We start from the raw sequence: 16762 nt of genomic DNA on the forward strand, positions 1-16762 counted from the left end.
AAGACTGTTGACCTAATTTGAACCATGATATGAAACAACCTATTCTATACAAGCTATTCAGTACCATAATCTCACTAGCTTTGTTTCCATCTCTTGTATGTTCCATGTGCACAAGTGTGTTGTTGTTGCTGCAGTTCACATATTGGCCACCGGTGTCACTAGCAACAATTGTTTCTGAATTTGACATAGAGCTCATTTAATTCTCAACATTAAATTATTGTGGTGATAGTAAACATCAGTACTGCAGGGGGAGATTGAGATGGTTAAACCTCATATTGAACACTGAATTAACTTGCATTCGCCGCGACACTATTGAACAAAGAAAAACTTGAGTCTTCTACACCAATGTCTACAAGAGTGCCCCTTATATATTTGTGATAAGTACTTGGTAGAGTATGTTTCAGGCCTTAAACGAATGTACATCAATAATACACCTGTATACCAGGACAATGAATATGTACAATAGAGTGCGAAATGAAATGAGCTTTGTGCTGTTGGGTTAAAGCGTTTGATGATTAATGCATGCTCTGCTCTCAGCAGGACGACCAAAAACAACACCGCTTTTTCCACACTATCAAGCCTAAGCACACAACCCATAAAACACTGTTTACACTGAAAGACAAATGGCAGATGAGAGCGAGGTAGACGGGGAGCGAGGGAGGACGGTGCGTGGCTAGGGCAGCTAGGTAGTCTTGAAGGTCACAGCTGTGCTTTGCAGCTCCTTTGTTGGACTATATTTAGCGCAGCCCATCTGATCTGGAGTAATGGAGGAGACAGAGAGTGAGAGAGACGGGAAAGAGAAAAGGACTCCAGGTGCACCACTGCCATTGAGGCACTCCGAAATTCGGCACGTGGCCAAAGATGACGGGTCTGGCCCGTGACCTTTATTGTCACGGTAAACAACAGCGGGCGACATCCACAGACTGCAGAAACTCTCCATCACTGCGGAGCCAGGCCACCACATGTGCTCCTGTTTTATTCATGACAATGACGAATATCTCCCCCTGCAATTACTGTGTGGCTCAATAAAAAGCCTTGGCTGATGACATTGAGGATAAGTGTGTGGCATAACGCTCCACACCTTAGAGTATTAAAGTCTTCAGAGGGTCTTTATGGATCTTATGGTCCATAAAACTGACTGTGAGACAAAAAAATTCAATAAATGCTGTTTAACAATTTCACATAACTATTTTTTTTCTGATTGGGAATGTGATGGGGCTTTTATTATTGTTCTATTGGAGTTAGATCAGTACTTGCCCTGATGTCTTTACATTTAGACCCAACACAGTACCGAAAAAAAGAGAGTGAGTTCATCATTGTATCTGTCCAATTTGGCTGAACTTGCCAATTTTTGAGATTTGACATTGACCTTTTCTCCTATATTTGCATAAAACGTTCACATACATCCACTAGTACTACAAAACACACCCCTAAAACCAGCCAGTTAGTATAAGCCAGGGGTGCCCAAACTCTGTCATGGAGGGCCGGTGTCCTGCAAAGTTTAGTTCCACCACAATCACACACACCTAGCTCTTATCAGGCTTTCTAGAAACATTCTTGCAGATGTGTTGAGGCAAGTTGGAGCTAAAATCTGCAGGACACCGGCCCTCCAGGACCGAGTTTGGACACCCCTGGTATAAGCCATCAAAGATGCCCCTGAGAATCGCTGTTTTACACCAGCATGAATCACATGCTAATTCAGAGCCAGTGCTATTGCTGGTTCATCTGGCGAGCCTTCTAAGAACCAGTTAGAATTTCCACAGGCCAGAGAGCTACAACAGAGACAGATCTGAAGTCACTGCATACGTCTCATCTTTCCCAGCAGCACAGTTGCAAAAGCAGCATCAAATAAAAATACAACATCACCAATCCACTTCTATTATTGTTACAAATTAAAGAACCTCGGTATTCAAACACAGCAAATCCAGCATGTTCATGCTGTGTGCCATAGTTTTTAAGGATGGGGATTACGTGTCACAACAACATGTCATGCATAGTGCTGTAATGTGTTCAGAATTATGATCCTCTGCCATTTCAAATACAACACTCATAACATCTCATTGGTCCTGGTAAGTACACCCTCAGCCCCGGACAAGTGGTTCTTTCTTCTAGGCCAGCAATGTTTTGTTGCTTAAGTACTTTTCCAGATTCAGAGCCGGTTCTTTGGCTGTCGAAAAAAGAAAAAATGATTTGAAACTAGGCTTTTTCTCCAGACCAACACTGGAACTGCCTTGATAAGGCCATTTTAACTGATAGATAGAAGTGCAGATTGAGGGAATATAACATCTGCGAAAGGGGGTGATCACAAGCACCCTTCTTAAAGTTAAAATGATGAATAGCACTCCCGAAGGGCTCATGAATTTAACAGCACTTACACAAGGCACCCATTCTGTTTGAGCCGATGTCATCATAGGTACCACTCTTCCTTTACTTTTCTTGCTTCTTGGGCTGCAATACTATGAGACACAGACTGACCCTTTTCTCTTCAGCAATCAACCAGTTATCAACCAGTTAACTCTCGGCTAATTCTTTAGTTTCAAATGAAAGAGAAAATGGAGGACTGAACTTGGCAGGACATCTTAAAACACAAACTCTTTTCTCTTTGCTAACAGACTGACAATCTGGAACCCGGCTGGCAAAATCAAACACGAAAGGGCAAGTTGGAAAATGTTGATCATGCTCTTACACGAGGTTCAAACACAGAAGGTCAATATTACCTATGAATGGCAGTTGTTCAGCAGATTCCATGTGACTGATCACTCTGAAACTTTGCCAGACTAATCTAACTGGCTGATGGCAACACATGAAAGACACATTCTCCAAATATCCTTTCCACTTATACAGTGCCATGGCCAATTCTGGCACCATTCCTTAATCCTCCCTCAGGTAGTTCTGGAAAGGAAGCATTGGCTCCCCAGTGGTTACAGTCCGTTAAACCGGTTGGTTATTGAACCAAAAGCTCAGTGATGTCCTTCCCCCAAAAAGTTTTCAAAGAAATCTAGCCAGATTGACAGGAAAAGAGACAGATGCTAAAGCTGTCAGGAAGCAGCCTCTGTCTTCACAGAGTCCAAATTTCTGTGACTTTATGCACATGGTACAGGTGGTGCTTCAATCCTATTGGACGACTTTCAAGGACGGTTGGCTGAGCAGATGTGTCTGTAATACCAAACTCAGAGGCAGAGAAGAACTACTACAAACGATGTTAAAAGCAGCATGTTCTTGCATACACTGCGAAAACTGACAGCAGCGGGCCTTTGAAGAATGTGTACGTTACCGACAGACACCCCAATTTTTCTTTTCACTCAGCAGAAAAGGGGTAACACACAGCTGAGACCAGTTCTGTGGATTTATAAGCGAATGAATGAAGGGATATGTTTGATGTCACAGATGCATGCTGGGATTGGGTAAACAGACCAAGAATTAACCTGTGCCCAGGTCGGGTAGGCAAAATGGAGTGATGAAATGAACACGAGTGTCAGGCGTAAAAGAACTCCACCACTTGGGCACAGTACACACACACATTGGGTTACACCACTTTGTGAAGCACCCACATCACATGCTTTAGTGCCAAGCTCACATAAGCGTTAGTTTGTTAGCTATTATCGCGACACTGCTGCGTTAACCAGACCCAAACACTTACACTGGCCATGTTCTTTGAGCCGTCGGCCCTGTGGCCCTGATTTAAAACAACAATCAGAAGAAACTTGTGAACACATGACTGAGGGTCTGTAAATATGCGTCAAAACTGGCTTGTGCCAAGAGTGTAACAGGTGTCAAAACTCAGTTCCTGGAGAACCGCAGCTCTGCACATTTTAGTTCCAACTCTAATTAAACACACCTGATTAAACTAATTTTGTCCTTCAGGCTTGTTTAAAACATACAGGTAAGTGTGTTGGACCAGGGAACTAAACTGTGCAGGGCTGTGGCCCTGCAGAAACTGGGTTTGACAACCCGTTCTATATAACATCTTCCCACTTGCAATAGTTTGAAAACACCAAACGTGCAAAAAACACCAAAGACCCCATTTTATCTTGGAATTAGGCAGGGTCAGGTTAAAAAAAAAAAAAAAAAAGATTTTTTAATTCTTTACTTTAATAAAACCAGACTGATTTGAGAAATCTGAGGTAATAGGCATAAGGACCCCGATAAACTTCAAATGAAGTTCTTTTCATACTTAATTGGAAGAAAAAAAGTACCACCCTAGTGTGTACCCCTAAACACAACAACAGTGGCTGTGAGAGAAGAGTACCATAAAAATCTCGCAAACAACCTTCTCCAGCCTTTCACACAAGTAGTGCCATTACAACACATCTTTACATGTTTTTCAATTTGTGCGAACAGAACTGGAACAATGATTAGAAACATAAAAGATGTGTTGTGACACGGTGGTACATCTGGTGGTACAGTCTTTTTTGGCCGGTTTCCACTGAGTGGTATGGTTCAGTATGCTTTTATGGCCGTTTCCACTGTCAAAAAGTACTGAAAAGCGAAGCGTACTGTACCACTTTTTGGGTAACCTTTATAAAGGGTACCTAGCACAACAAAAAGGTAACAAAAGGCGGTACCAAAATGGCTTTGGTGAGCCATTTTGAACTGCCAAAACAAGCTCAAAACCAATTTTGGCTTGGCTAGACTTTTGGCAAGTCACATCAGTTTGTTGTTCGATTTCATTTGATGTAAAGTATTACCAGTGACGTAAAGATGAGGTTGACAAAACCAGTCGTTGTGATTTGTAAGTTGCCTGCAAGAACTAATACTCCATCAACACCAGATATGAAGAGTGTAGACATGGTGTAAAATTCATGTCAACAAAACCACAAAAGCTAACCCCTAGGAAAAGAATAAAAAAAAAAAAAAACAGCAACACCATGAGACTATCAAGTCACATGGCCACGAGCCAGTTTTCATAGTCGCGAATAGTTTACTCTTTTCAGAAGATCAAGACGCGAAGCTGAATGCTATTGGTTTACAGAGAAATGTCACGAGCGCCATTTTTAAATACACCGCCGAGACATTACTTCGTAAGAATATATACATAAAATAACAAGCCATGGGCGACCCAAGCCCAAACAAACCTTGTTGTTGTCTTGATGAACCGTCACAAAGCCAAGAAGAAGAGCAGAGTTTACTCTATGCCCTGTAGTTGTTTACAAGGCCGTCTAAAGCGCGAGCAGTTTCACTTTCTCCAGAGTGCTTGCGTGCTTGTCTATATTTTAAATAACGATCTTCTTGAGCTGATGATATTAACATGCACGTGATTATTGAAGTGCTTCTGACATCAGATACTTTTAGAAACAGACAAACGTGAAAGTGAAGCACGAAAAACCAAAACAAAGGAGAAGCTGGAAAAAACAAAGGAGCAAATGATTCTTTCAGCAACCTAAACCATGAACAAACTGCCATGTTTAACTATTATCATCACCTTTTGGACTATTATGAACTCTGAATGACGGAGTTACTTTCTAACAAGAGGCTACATACTGCAGTTAGAATCTAATCATGTTCATAGAAAGGTTAGTAATGAACATTTCTACACAAGTGTTTATGTGTATAAAGCGTCTGTTTTGTGAGAAGTGCTTCTCATATGATATGTGAACGACCCGTACAGCTTTACTGTAGACATTTCCTTGAGAGAGAATGACGTCAACGTAAACTTTCAGTCGTACCATTGGTAGCCTTTTGGTAGTGGAAACGCAAGCCTGATAAAGCTGACCTGTACTGTACTGAACCACTCAGTGGAAATGGTCCATAAAATCTCTCTATGAGTGATCATACAGGTGCAGATACATCTGTACCAGCATTGCTACTCGACTCTACAGTCGATTTATGTCAACTTAGTGATGTTGTGTTGGATGTTCTTCTGTCTGACCTCATCAATAAAGGCAGAGCTCCACTGATTGTGTAATCATCACAGGCCAATGTTAGCTCAAGAGCGTTTATGAACCAAAACAAACTCCTCCAAAAGTTTGCTTTGGTGAGCCATTTTGAACTGCCAAAACAAGCTCAAAACCAATTTTGGTTTGGCTAGACTTAGTTCAAAACGACGTCACATGAGTTTATTGTTCGATTTCATTTGATGTACAGTATACCAGTGACGTAAAGATGAGTTTGACAAAACCAGTCGTTGTCAATTGTAAGTTGCCTGAAAGAACTAATACTCCGTCAACACCAGATATGAAGAGTGTAGACTTGGTGTAAAATTCATTTTGTGTCAACAAAACCACAAAAACTAACCCCTAGGAAAAGAATAAAAAAAACAGCAACACCATGAGACTATCAAGTCACAAAACGAGCCAGTTTTCATAGTCGCGAATAGTTTACTCTTTTCAGAAGTCAACTAAAAATGATCTACTCATGCTTCCAAGCGTTTTACCACCCAAAAAAATGACACACTTCACCTTTAAAATTTAGGGCTTCATTTAGGCTGACACATTTGCAGGTAGATGAAATTCCTCTCATCCTCCACTGCTGTCACACCCTGGTTTATCTATCTAGGACACTTCCAATTTACAGGAGCGTTTTGTCAAGCGCTGCAGCACCGTCTGACAGAAGCTTCTCTCTCATGCGCCTGTCACAAGGTTGTTCTCATATCAGCGGTGAGCAGGTCTCAAAACTTTCAGCTCATCAAGTTTAAATACACCTCCATTTTTTGTAATCTTGAAAACAGGAAGACTTTAAAATTGAGGGAAAGAGCGAAAACTGGCTCTAAAGTCAGACCCGTTTACTTCACCTGAATCAGAACTCTCTATTTGATTTGTAATGAAGCATTTTGTGTAAAAGGAAGTGAGGGAAAGGGTCGCACCTGCCATTGCTGATCTGTGGCGGAGAGTGTCTGGAGTGGTCTGAGGGCTCGGAGCGGCGGTCTGGAGAACGAGAGCGGCTGCTCCTCTTCCGGTCATGGGAACGATTGGAATGATCGGAGGCCACAGAGTGGATGTCTGAAATATCTAACAAAGAGATTCAATTAATGCACTGTATTAAAATTGCTGCTACTGTGTTTTTTTAAAAAGGGATAGTTCTGCCATCAGTTACTTGCCTTGCTTCAAACCAGTCCAAGTTTTTTTTTTATGTTATATCGGATAGTACAATAGAGAGAATTGACAGGAAAGTGTGGAGAGCAGAGAGAGGGAAGGATTGGCACAGGGCCGAGGCGGGCATCAAACTCGGGTCGCCGTGAGCACCGGAGTGCACGTGTCCATGCATTTTCCACTACGCCAAATCAAATCTGCTACACATTACGCAAAACTCAATGAAAAAATATAACACTTTATTCAGGGTTTCTGTTGGTTTTACCAAGTTAAATTTAAGACAACACATTTTTAAGACCATTATAAATTAAATTTTAGACTAATACAGGGCTAAACGCTAAGGAATTTTTCAAATGGCCCAGATGGAAAAGACTTTATTTGCACTATAAAAAAAACTATAATTTAATAATAAAAAAGTACATATTTTTTGCAAAATATTTTAAATATTGTGTAAAAACAAGCAAGCTCTACTTGCATCCAACATAAAACTCTTTAAATAAAAAAAATTAATGTTTTAAAAACTCTAATAAACTAAATCTATGCACAACCATATGTCTAGGTCAGTGTCCACAGCAATAAATACATGGAGCTCACTTAAATGTTACTGTAAGGAAAATACTAGTTAAAATAACCTTTTTAAATAAAAAGGTTTAAAGTTTTATTGAGATGGATTGTTTGTGATTGCATAGGTGTTGGCCAGATTGGGTAACAATACAGGAACAAAAGAAAATTTAGACCTGTTTAAAAAGATTTAAGACCTACAACACAATTATTTCAGAACATTAGAGACTTGAGGGTCTAAAATTTTGATTTGAGATTCAAGACTTTAAGACCCTGCGTACACCCTGATAATTCTAGAGTTTTTATATTAAATGTTATATAATTGTTATATAAAACCTTATGTTATATGATACTTGTATGCATATTTTATGATTTATTTTGGTAACACTTTAGCATAAGAACCAATTGTCATTATTTATTAGTGCCTTATTACATGCCTATTATTAATATATTCTGTATAATTATTATTAATTTAAAGTCTGTTTATAAGTAATCGAGAAGTATATGTAATGCATGATCTTATTCTACATCCCTAATCCTATCCAATACCTAATCCCAATTATTACCTTAACTGTTAGCAGAAAGTTAGGAGTTTGAGCTTAATGTCATAGCTAATGCTTTATTAATAGCAAGAATTGTTCCTTAAAATAAAGTGTGACCCAATTTTTTTAATTTATTGTCACAGCTAGCGGGTTTTCTTTAGATGTGTTTCACTAGAGGGAAAAAAAACAAATAATGACAACATCTTATAACAGAAGAAATGTTGAATATTATTCATGATTTACCTGCAAACTACTAACTATTGCATGTGTCTCAATCAGCACCCTTGTTTAGTAGTCAGGGCACTGATCAAAGCGTTAGCCATTTTAAGTGCTGTTCTCAATCGCAAAATTCTTCCAGTGCACTGAAAATTTTGTCCCCTGAAAAGTCCCACAACGAAAATCAGGGCACATCCATATGCACCATGCATCCTTAGAGGAACTTAAAGTCTCCTGTGCATCAAGGTCATATGCGTGCAAACTATAGGTTGTGATCAACTAGATCACAAATCAACTGTGATCCGTTCCACCCCTATTTAGCTAAAGTTTATATATGAAAATGTTGAGTTTTGCTGTTGTTTATAAATGATAATTTTCTGATGATGAGGACGTTCTCATTGTCACGGTCAGGGTGACCTAATATGTAGTAAACCAAGCTCATCACTAGGGATGGGTATCGTTAATGTTTTAACGGTATTACTACTTTTATCGATACCACATATCGGTTCGGTACTTTAACAGTTCTCTTATCGGTACTGTTTATAGTGTTTTTTAAATGAAAAAACAAATTGAGCAGAATTAACACAAATTTATTTTATTATTACATTTTTAATGTAAAATAAAACGAAACTAATGATTTTAAATAAATAAATATTTTTTCTTGTATAAGAATGTACAATGGTTTGAATGAAAATGACTTCTAACCATTCTTCTGGAGAAAAATCAACATGCTTGCCTTTTCTCTCAGGATCTTTTTTGGTTTATTGTGCTCCCAGCAGATGAAAATACCCTCTTTGAGTTGCAAAATGCAGTTAAATGATATAATGTTTATGATTTTCCCATAACGCATTCACATAAATGAGTTAACAGTGTTTTGGGAGTTAACTGTGTTTTTAATAGTTTTGGAGCATCTTGCCATGTAAAAATAAGCTTTTTTTTTTTATAATGTCTTAATAAGCATAGTTTATTATTTTAGGCTATTCATAGGCTATATTTGTAAATAAAGCTGATGTAAAAGCATTTTTAATGTTTAAGATTTATTTAGGCTACTGCAGAAAAAAAATGCTGTTTTCATTGTAACTGAATTTGTGTGTTTATTTAACTATTAATATTAGACTAATTTAGGTAAATGACTGCTGGCATAACGGTGTGCATTATGTGCTGTTACCATTAGTAGCTAGGCAGTCAAAAACTTTGCAATACTTTACACTGCAGTTAATGCACTTTTGAAAGATACTTTCACTTAGCCAGATTGCTTGCGTTTCGGCTTATACAAGAAAACAACTTGTTGCGTTTGTTGCAATGGGCATTGTCACTGTCCACTAGGAAAATACAACCCGTTTGGTTCACTCCGCAAGTTTACGAGCTGTGTGTGCGCGCGATTCTGTCGCGAGCTTTGTGTGTGCTCGCCAGAAACGTGAGCATTTCTTATGTGAGATTTCCAACTGTGCAGACGAATTCCAAATATGGCAAATTAGAAGAGGTTGGCCAGTAAAACTATGCTACTGTAAGTAATGTTTATTCAGCAATAATTCTCCTGTACTGATAGCAGAACCGTTAACGTCAGAGCTTATCGATACTTCAGTCAGTCTTTTATAATGTAGCACTGATACCGATAAAGTACCGAGTTTTGGTACTCATCCCTACTCATCATTGCCCTTACTAATGTGTGAACAGTGCATATGCTCTACTAATAAACAAATGCTAGATTGCTGATGGAGATGCATCCTATGGCTCCTCTAGCATGTGATACTGACGATAGAAGGCAGCTAATCCGCATTGGAGACTCTCTCACCATCTCTGTCGGAGGCATTAGCTGAAGGTATGCTGTCGTCCAGATCGGGGATGTTGAGCAGCGTCGCCCGCTCGTCTCTTTGCACCACCATCTTCAGCTTGCCCTTTGACCTCTCGATCAGCTTCTTAGCATCGATCAGGGACAAATTCTCTGTTACCGTGCCATTAATCTACATGAAGAGTAAATAAAGTCCGAGTAAAATCCGTCACTCTGGGTTGGCGCTCATCACTTGTCTTGCTCCATCTGTCTGCGCTTTCCAACAGGTGTTTTGAGTGCTCTTACCTTCAGCACCACGTCTCCCTCCTGGATGTTTCCGTCTCGGGCTGCCAGGCTCTCGGGGGAAATGTCCTTCACGAAGATGTGGCTGGCCAGGCGAAGCCCGTATTCTGCTTACAGAGTAAACCGCAGAAACACATGCAGCATGTTAGCATATGTTAGTCAGCAGCGCCACTCATTCTTTCTGACGGAAACCTTGTTTCTGGCTTTAAAAACTGTGCATAAGTCATTTCTGGAATGCTCATTTGGTAGTGATGTGCAGGCTGGATTCTGATTGGCTGGAATCGATGTTTAGATTACAGCAAATCAGTTTGAGTGAACGCAGATTACGTCATTAATATTCATGAGCAATGTTTTAAATAAAGGGGTGGTCCACAGTTTATTTTTAAAGCTTGGTTGGGTTTATAAGATGCAAAGCAATGTGTGCTCATGTGTCTCCTGTAAAAGTTGGTCAGAAAAGAATTGATCAGCTAACATAATGTGCTGTGATTCGCGGATCAGCTCTACATCAAGTCATGCCCGTACAAGCACGAGCTTTTGCGTTGTGTAAACAGTCCAGTCAGAGCAGCTGTTAGCAGCGTTAGCTGCCTGAATCAGACAGAAAAATGAAGAGCACACAGCTGAACCTCAGCCTGCTTTCTAAAATAAAAATCTGACAAGTGTCTTTCACATATATTCGGGTTATAAGCATGTGTAAGTAATATAAAACGTTTTTTGCGAGTTTGTAATTTCAGATGTAGAATGCACGAAAACCATCTGCATAGAGAGACACTGCAGTGCTGCTGAAGATTGTGGCTGTTTACAGGGGTTTGACTTATAAATATGAGTTTGTAGCTAAATTGTTAATGCTGCCAAACAGCATTTCCCATTGTTTACGTCCTTGCTACAACATACCGTTAATGTTAGAAACTGTGCATGTGGTCAATTTTACCAAAAAAAAAAAAAAAAAAAACACTTACAGGTTGTGGCTCACAATCCACAGCTTCGACTGTTGGAGGAGTTTTAACCGAATCCAGCACTGAACTGTGATAGATTCGGGAAGCTGTCCTTTGTCAAATGCTAGCTAAATATTTTTTATGATTCTCTGGAACATAACATATATATTATTTTATTGCTGTTTTTAATTTATTTAAGATAAAAAAAAGAAAAACTGAAGTTTCAATATCTATTTAAGTCACACTTCATTGTAATATATAATTCTCACTTTTAACAAGCCATTAACTTTTCCTTTGCCTCAAACAGTGTTGAATGTAATTTTTGAATGTCATGCATTACAATATTAAGCAACTCCCCAATAAAGTAACTATTTGCTTTACTTAGTTACTTTTTATGGAAAGTAATGCGTTACCTTACTTATGAGTTACTTTTTCATACCTGCCTGAGGCTTGATCACTTTCAGATTTTTTTTTAAATAGAGGAGCTCTGCATTTAATGACACACTGTATGACCTACACCTTCATTTACCTTTAAAATAGAGAAAACTAACTTAATTTTGTTTTTCATAATGTTATCTTACGCTACACGTGCAGTATATACAGTGCATCCATAAAATATTGATAGCGCTTCACTTTTTTCACATTTTTTTATGTTACAGCCTTTTCCCAAATTGGATTAAATTCATTTATTTCCTCAAAATTCTCCACACAATACCCCATAATGACAATGTGAAAAGATTTTTGGAAATTGTTGCAAATTTATTAAAAATAAAAAAACCTGAAAAATCAAATGTGGAAAAAGTAAAGCGCTATCAATACTTTCCAGATGCACTGTACAGATTAATGAAAGTTAAAAGCAATGTGGTTGCTACTTTTGTATTTTGGGCTTACAAGTAGGCCCACATGGAATCTGCGTTCGCAGAAATGCACAGACTTTTAGCCCATCATTTAGTCTATGTATTTATTAGTGTAAATGCTTGTAAATTTATATTTATACAGTTTTCAAATTAATGTACATTACTAATATATATATATATATATATATATATATATATATATATATATAATAATAGTAATATTATTGTTATATAATAACAGTAAAATTAAAATGTTATTTCAATAATATTTTCTGTCTTTTATAATTTTTATTATATTGTATGAGAGACTTGCTTTGCTTATCTAATAAGCAGATGCAATTGGATTTGCATTGCAAACATTAAACGTTGTTAGTTATGATACTCCTAAATTCATTCTGCATAAATCCGCAGATTTTTTACAAAATTTTAGCAGAAATAGCAAAAATGTCCTACTTATTAGTTCAGTAAAATCCCACTCCATTGAGACTATAATCCTCTTTTTTTTCCACTGTTCAAAATAATGAGAATACTTCCATCACAGAACTGTAAGGCTCTGCCATCTAGGTTTCTGTCTGTTCCCATGGGAGCTCATTCTCTCATTGAGTGTGATTCAATGTGATGACACTCATTTGAATTCAGCAAACTATTTTTAAGAGCAAATTCATTCATCTAAACAGTAACTCGAGTTACACTTGTAAAAAGGTAACTCAAATATCACTTAATTTAAGGTAATGTATTACTTTACTTGCTACTTGGAAGAGTAATATTATGTAACTTGTGTAACTTGTAATGCGTAACCCCCAACACTGGCCTCAAAGTACTAATGTGCTGCTTATTAATAGTTAGGGAAGTGATTGGGTTAAAGTATTAGTTAGAATTAGAAATATAGAATACATTCATGTATAATATGTGTTTTATAAGTGCAATTAAACAGCCAATATCTTAATAATAAGCCACTAGTTCATAGGGAGAATTGATCCTATTGATCAATTTGAATAGTCAAGTTAACTGTCTTTCTATAGCGCTTTTACAATAGTGGATTTTAGATTGGATCACATCATTAAAGCACTACCTCCATTTAGTTTTTATTGTTTTATTAGAGTTTAACTAAATAAAACCTAGAAACTTTCATTAAGATGAGCTGAAATAAAATCACTCTATTTGAAATGATGAACAACTTCTTGCTGACAAATGGTATAAATGCTGTCAGTTTAAAGGACATGTTAATTACGTTACCTGCATTATTTTGGTCATGTGCACAGAGCACCGCAGTTCTAGATAGTACATTTAGTCTAGTTATACATTTAGTCTAGATAGTACATTTGGCGTTGTCATTTTGTCCAAAGCAACTTAAAATTGAGGAGACATTCAGCAAATCAACACAGAGGCAATACATGCCAACAAGTGCTGATTATACAAAGGAACTGTTAGTGCTCGGAGAATAAGGTGCTAGAGTAAGTCAGTAAAGGCAGAGTGATCGAAGCAGCCATGTTCACCTTCATTCTTGCGAGATTTGACGAGTGTGACTTTGGCTGGCCGCGGGGGGAGGTTGGAGGACACAGAGTGGCGGTCAGAGCGCGGGGACAGACTCCTCTCTCTGGAGCCGCTGCGCTCTCTGTCCCGCTCCCTCCTCCCACTCAGCCTGTCGCCCCTGCCGCTCCTCCGTCCCGAGGCTCCTCCACCTCCGCCGTTGCCGCCTCCTCCGCTGTAGGCGCTGGGTCCACTTCGCGCGCTCCGGGACTCGTAGATCTCGTCCTCATAGCTGTCATCGTCCTCGTCGTGCTCAGACATCGTCTCGCGTTCACCCGGCCGGCCTGACGGGATCTGCACCTTACGCTTTCTCCTGATGGTCTGAAGCGGAAATGATAATTAGCAACAATCTCAATTTATGTAACATTTGATCATCTCCAATATTTGTTTTAAATATCGATTTTTGGATCATGAAAATGCGTAATGTATAAAAGAAAGAGATATTTATTTATACAATAGTTCTGTCTGGTTCTCGAATCTGATTGGCTGATAGCCATGCGGTATTCTGCAATATCAGAACTCCTACAGCCTCCTCCCCCTTCTGTATTACTCCGCCCACATAGAGTGACAGCAGATCAATAAACTCACTACAGTTTGACAAATATTGCAGCTGTCGGCAAACATAATGTACTTTTTAGGCTTTTTCAGGCGAGAATGTAGTTGTTTAGATTACAACTATGCAGTTTATTTTAAATATTTACAATTTCGGAGATTCAGCGCCATCCACAAGATGACAACAGACCACATAATAAGCCTTTAGAGAAGGAAAAGCCGTGGCGCTGTTTACCGAAAAAATAACACTGATAAACGGCAGCGGCGAGCATAGCTGATCCATGATAGACGCAGAGGAGAAAACTCGCTCTGCAGACACGCTTGTGTCTGAATCCACAAGTATCACTGTAACAGTCAAGAAAAGACGACATGTTACATCGCGACAGCAGGTCAAAGAGGCCACAGTGAGAGAGAAAAGCAGAAATGGAGTTTACAGCTGTCATTTTTCTCCATAGCAGTGAAATAGGGGTTTCTGCTGTAACGTCAGTGTCAGTGTAAGACTGTCCAGCAAACACACACACAGTGAATTGTGCAGAGTTTCTATGTTTTTTTGTTTTTTTTAATAGTTGGAGGATTTTAATTACTTGCGCTCGCCTCCCGCATCATAGTAAACTAACGCAATATAGCGCATATGAGATAAATTGCTATGCACTGAAGAAATAATTCATTGACACCCCTAATATATATATATATATATATATATATATACACAACGTAAACATTTTGGTTTGTATTTTTTGCATGTTTTATGTTTTACTTCTTTATGCACAATGTGTGTATCCTCACTGTGTATAAATATTACATAAATACAAACTTCTATTTTGCATTTGATTAATCGATTTTGACAGCACTAGTATTTTGATTTTTGATGAGGCATTGTTGGGTTTTTACTTCATTTTCTCAACCCCAGCATGTCGGAAATCTTCTTTTATGGTTTTAAATTCAAAATTAAATCTAAAAATGAGGCTCACAAGTCTAAAATCACTCATCAAAATGCGTTTATAAATTAGGAAAAATAAATGTAAAGTCTGACATGCTACTTATTATTTCATTTCAATATAATTTTTTTTTGTATTTCACATATGCATCTTTCCCCCATTCAAATGTTTCCCGCTATATTGATTCTATTTTAATGACGTCATATGGCATCGTTCAGTCACATGCTTATTTGACATTATGAACAATGCATTGTTTTCCATTTTATTTACATCCTAAAAAAGACCTACTATTTTTGCATTCTTGCCACTTTTGCGGAGCTGCTGCACTGCGTAAGCGTGATCCACATTGTCCATAGAGACGGCGTTGACCATCACCACTCTGTCATTCTCTCTGCCGAGGGCAAAAAGAGCAGAAAACAGTAAGCAAAAGTGCCACTCCAACTGACTCAAAGCCTGATCAGCAGCTCTGTGCATTCATGCGTTCACACACCATAACACACTTCACAAGCAGCTTTCAGACAAACGCATGACAAAACTCATCAACTAGACAATACTGTGCTACACAATATAATCAACCGACTGCATTTGAAAAGGCATCTTTATTTCTATACAGCTTTCGAAATGCAGATCGTGTCAAATAATTAAAGAATTGTGAAAACGAAAGAAAAATAAAGTATTTGTCAATGAATCTTCAAGAATCAAATTCACTTTCATTTAATATAAATCCAATTTGTAATTTGTAGAATTGTTTTAATGAATGGTTCATAAACGTGTTGTACTACATAAACAATCATCAATGGATATTAATAATCAGTGTTAAGACACAAACTAGCAATGCATTTCATTATTATACATCATTAACTTGTAATTTTCTAATGTTGCATTTTAATTCAACTTTATAGGATATAAATATTAATATAACCCAAACACGAATATAATATAAAAATAAACTTAACTAATATATTAACTCACACTTTACAGATCAGTTGTTCATAGTTTGTTTACCATCTACTAATCCCAGTGAAACTTTGTAGAACGTTTCTAATAAAAGACATTTTTTATTATTTTGTTTTCATGTTTAGCACAAAAAGTGCCCAAAGCTCATGGGTTTGTATTCTGTTGTATACTGCTGTTCTGCCATGTGATGGCTCAGTATGTGTTTCTATACATTTAACACAATGTTCAACATTTTATCTGGAGTTTCTTTGGTAAAATACAGTACATAGAAAAGCCTATGAGTGGAACAAGGTTAAAGTACAAATATTTTAGATTTTAAATATGACATCAAATTTCTGTGGCTTGAATTTGTTCCATCCATTTGCTGTGCTACAAGGTTTCACTGTTATTAGTAGATGGGTAACAAACTATGAACAACTGATCTGTAAAGTGTGAGTTAATATATTAGTTAATGTTACTTATGTATGTTATTAGGACGTTATTCTAAAGTTGCAGCTATTCATCATTTACTAACGGTTAATAAATCAAGAATAGTTGCAACTAGAATAATGTCCCAATAACATATATAAACTATT

The 16762-nt window shown here is 37.8% G+C and overlaps 1 protein-coding gene across 12 annotated transcripts in view; it reads right to left on the minus strand.

Moving 5' to 3' along the window:
• tjp1b (tight junction protein 1b) overlaps positions 1-16762 on the minus strand; it is a 182188-nt gene that overhangs the window by 37489 nt on the left and 127937 nt on the right. For 6 of the 12 annotated variants that reach the window (XM_056451644.1, XM_056451643.1, XM_056451642.1 and 3 more), the window contains 5 exons: positions 15519-15621; positions 13707-14061; positions 10425-10531; positions 10143-10311; positions 6803-6947 (listed from right to left, as the gene is read on the minus strand). In XM_056451644.1, coding sequence (XP_056307619.1) covers positions 6803-6947; positions 10143-10311; positions 10425-10531; positions 13707-14061; positions 15519-15621 — 879 coding nt within the window. The remainder of the gene's footprint in view (positions 1-6802; positions 6948-10142; positions 10312-10424; positions 10532-13706; positions 14062-15518; positions 15622-16762) is intronic. The other 6 variants (XM_056451645.1, XM_056451640.1, XM_056451649.1 and 3 more) reach the window with 3 other exon arrangements.

Source organism: Danio aesculapii, chromosome 25 (assembly GCF_903798145.1).
Source record: "Danio aesculapii chromosome 25, fDanAes4.1, whole genome shotgun sequence".
Lineage (NCBI taxonomy): Eukaryota > Metazoa > Chordata > Actinopteri > Cypriniformes > Danionidae > Danio > Danio aesculapii.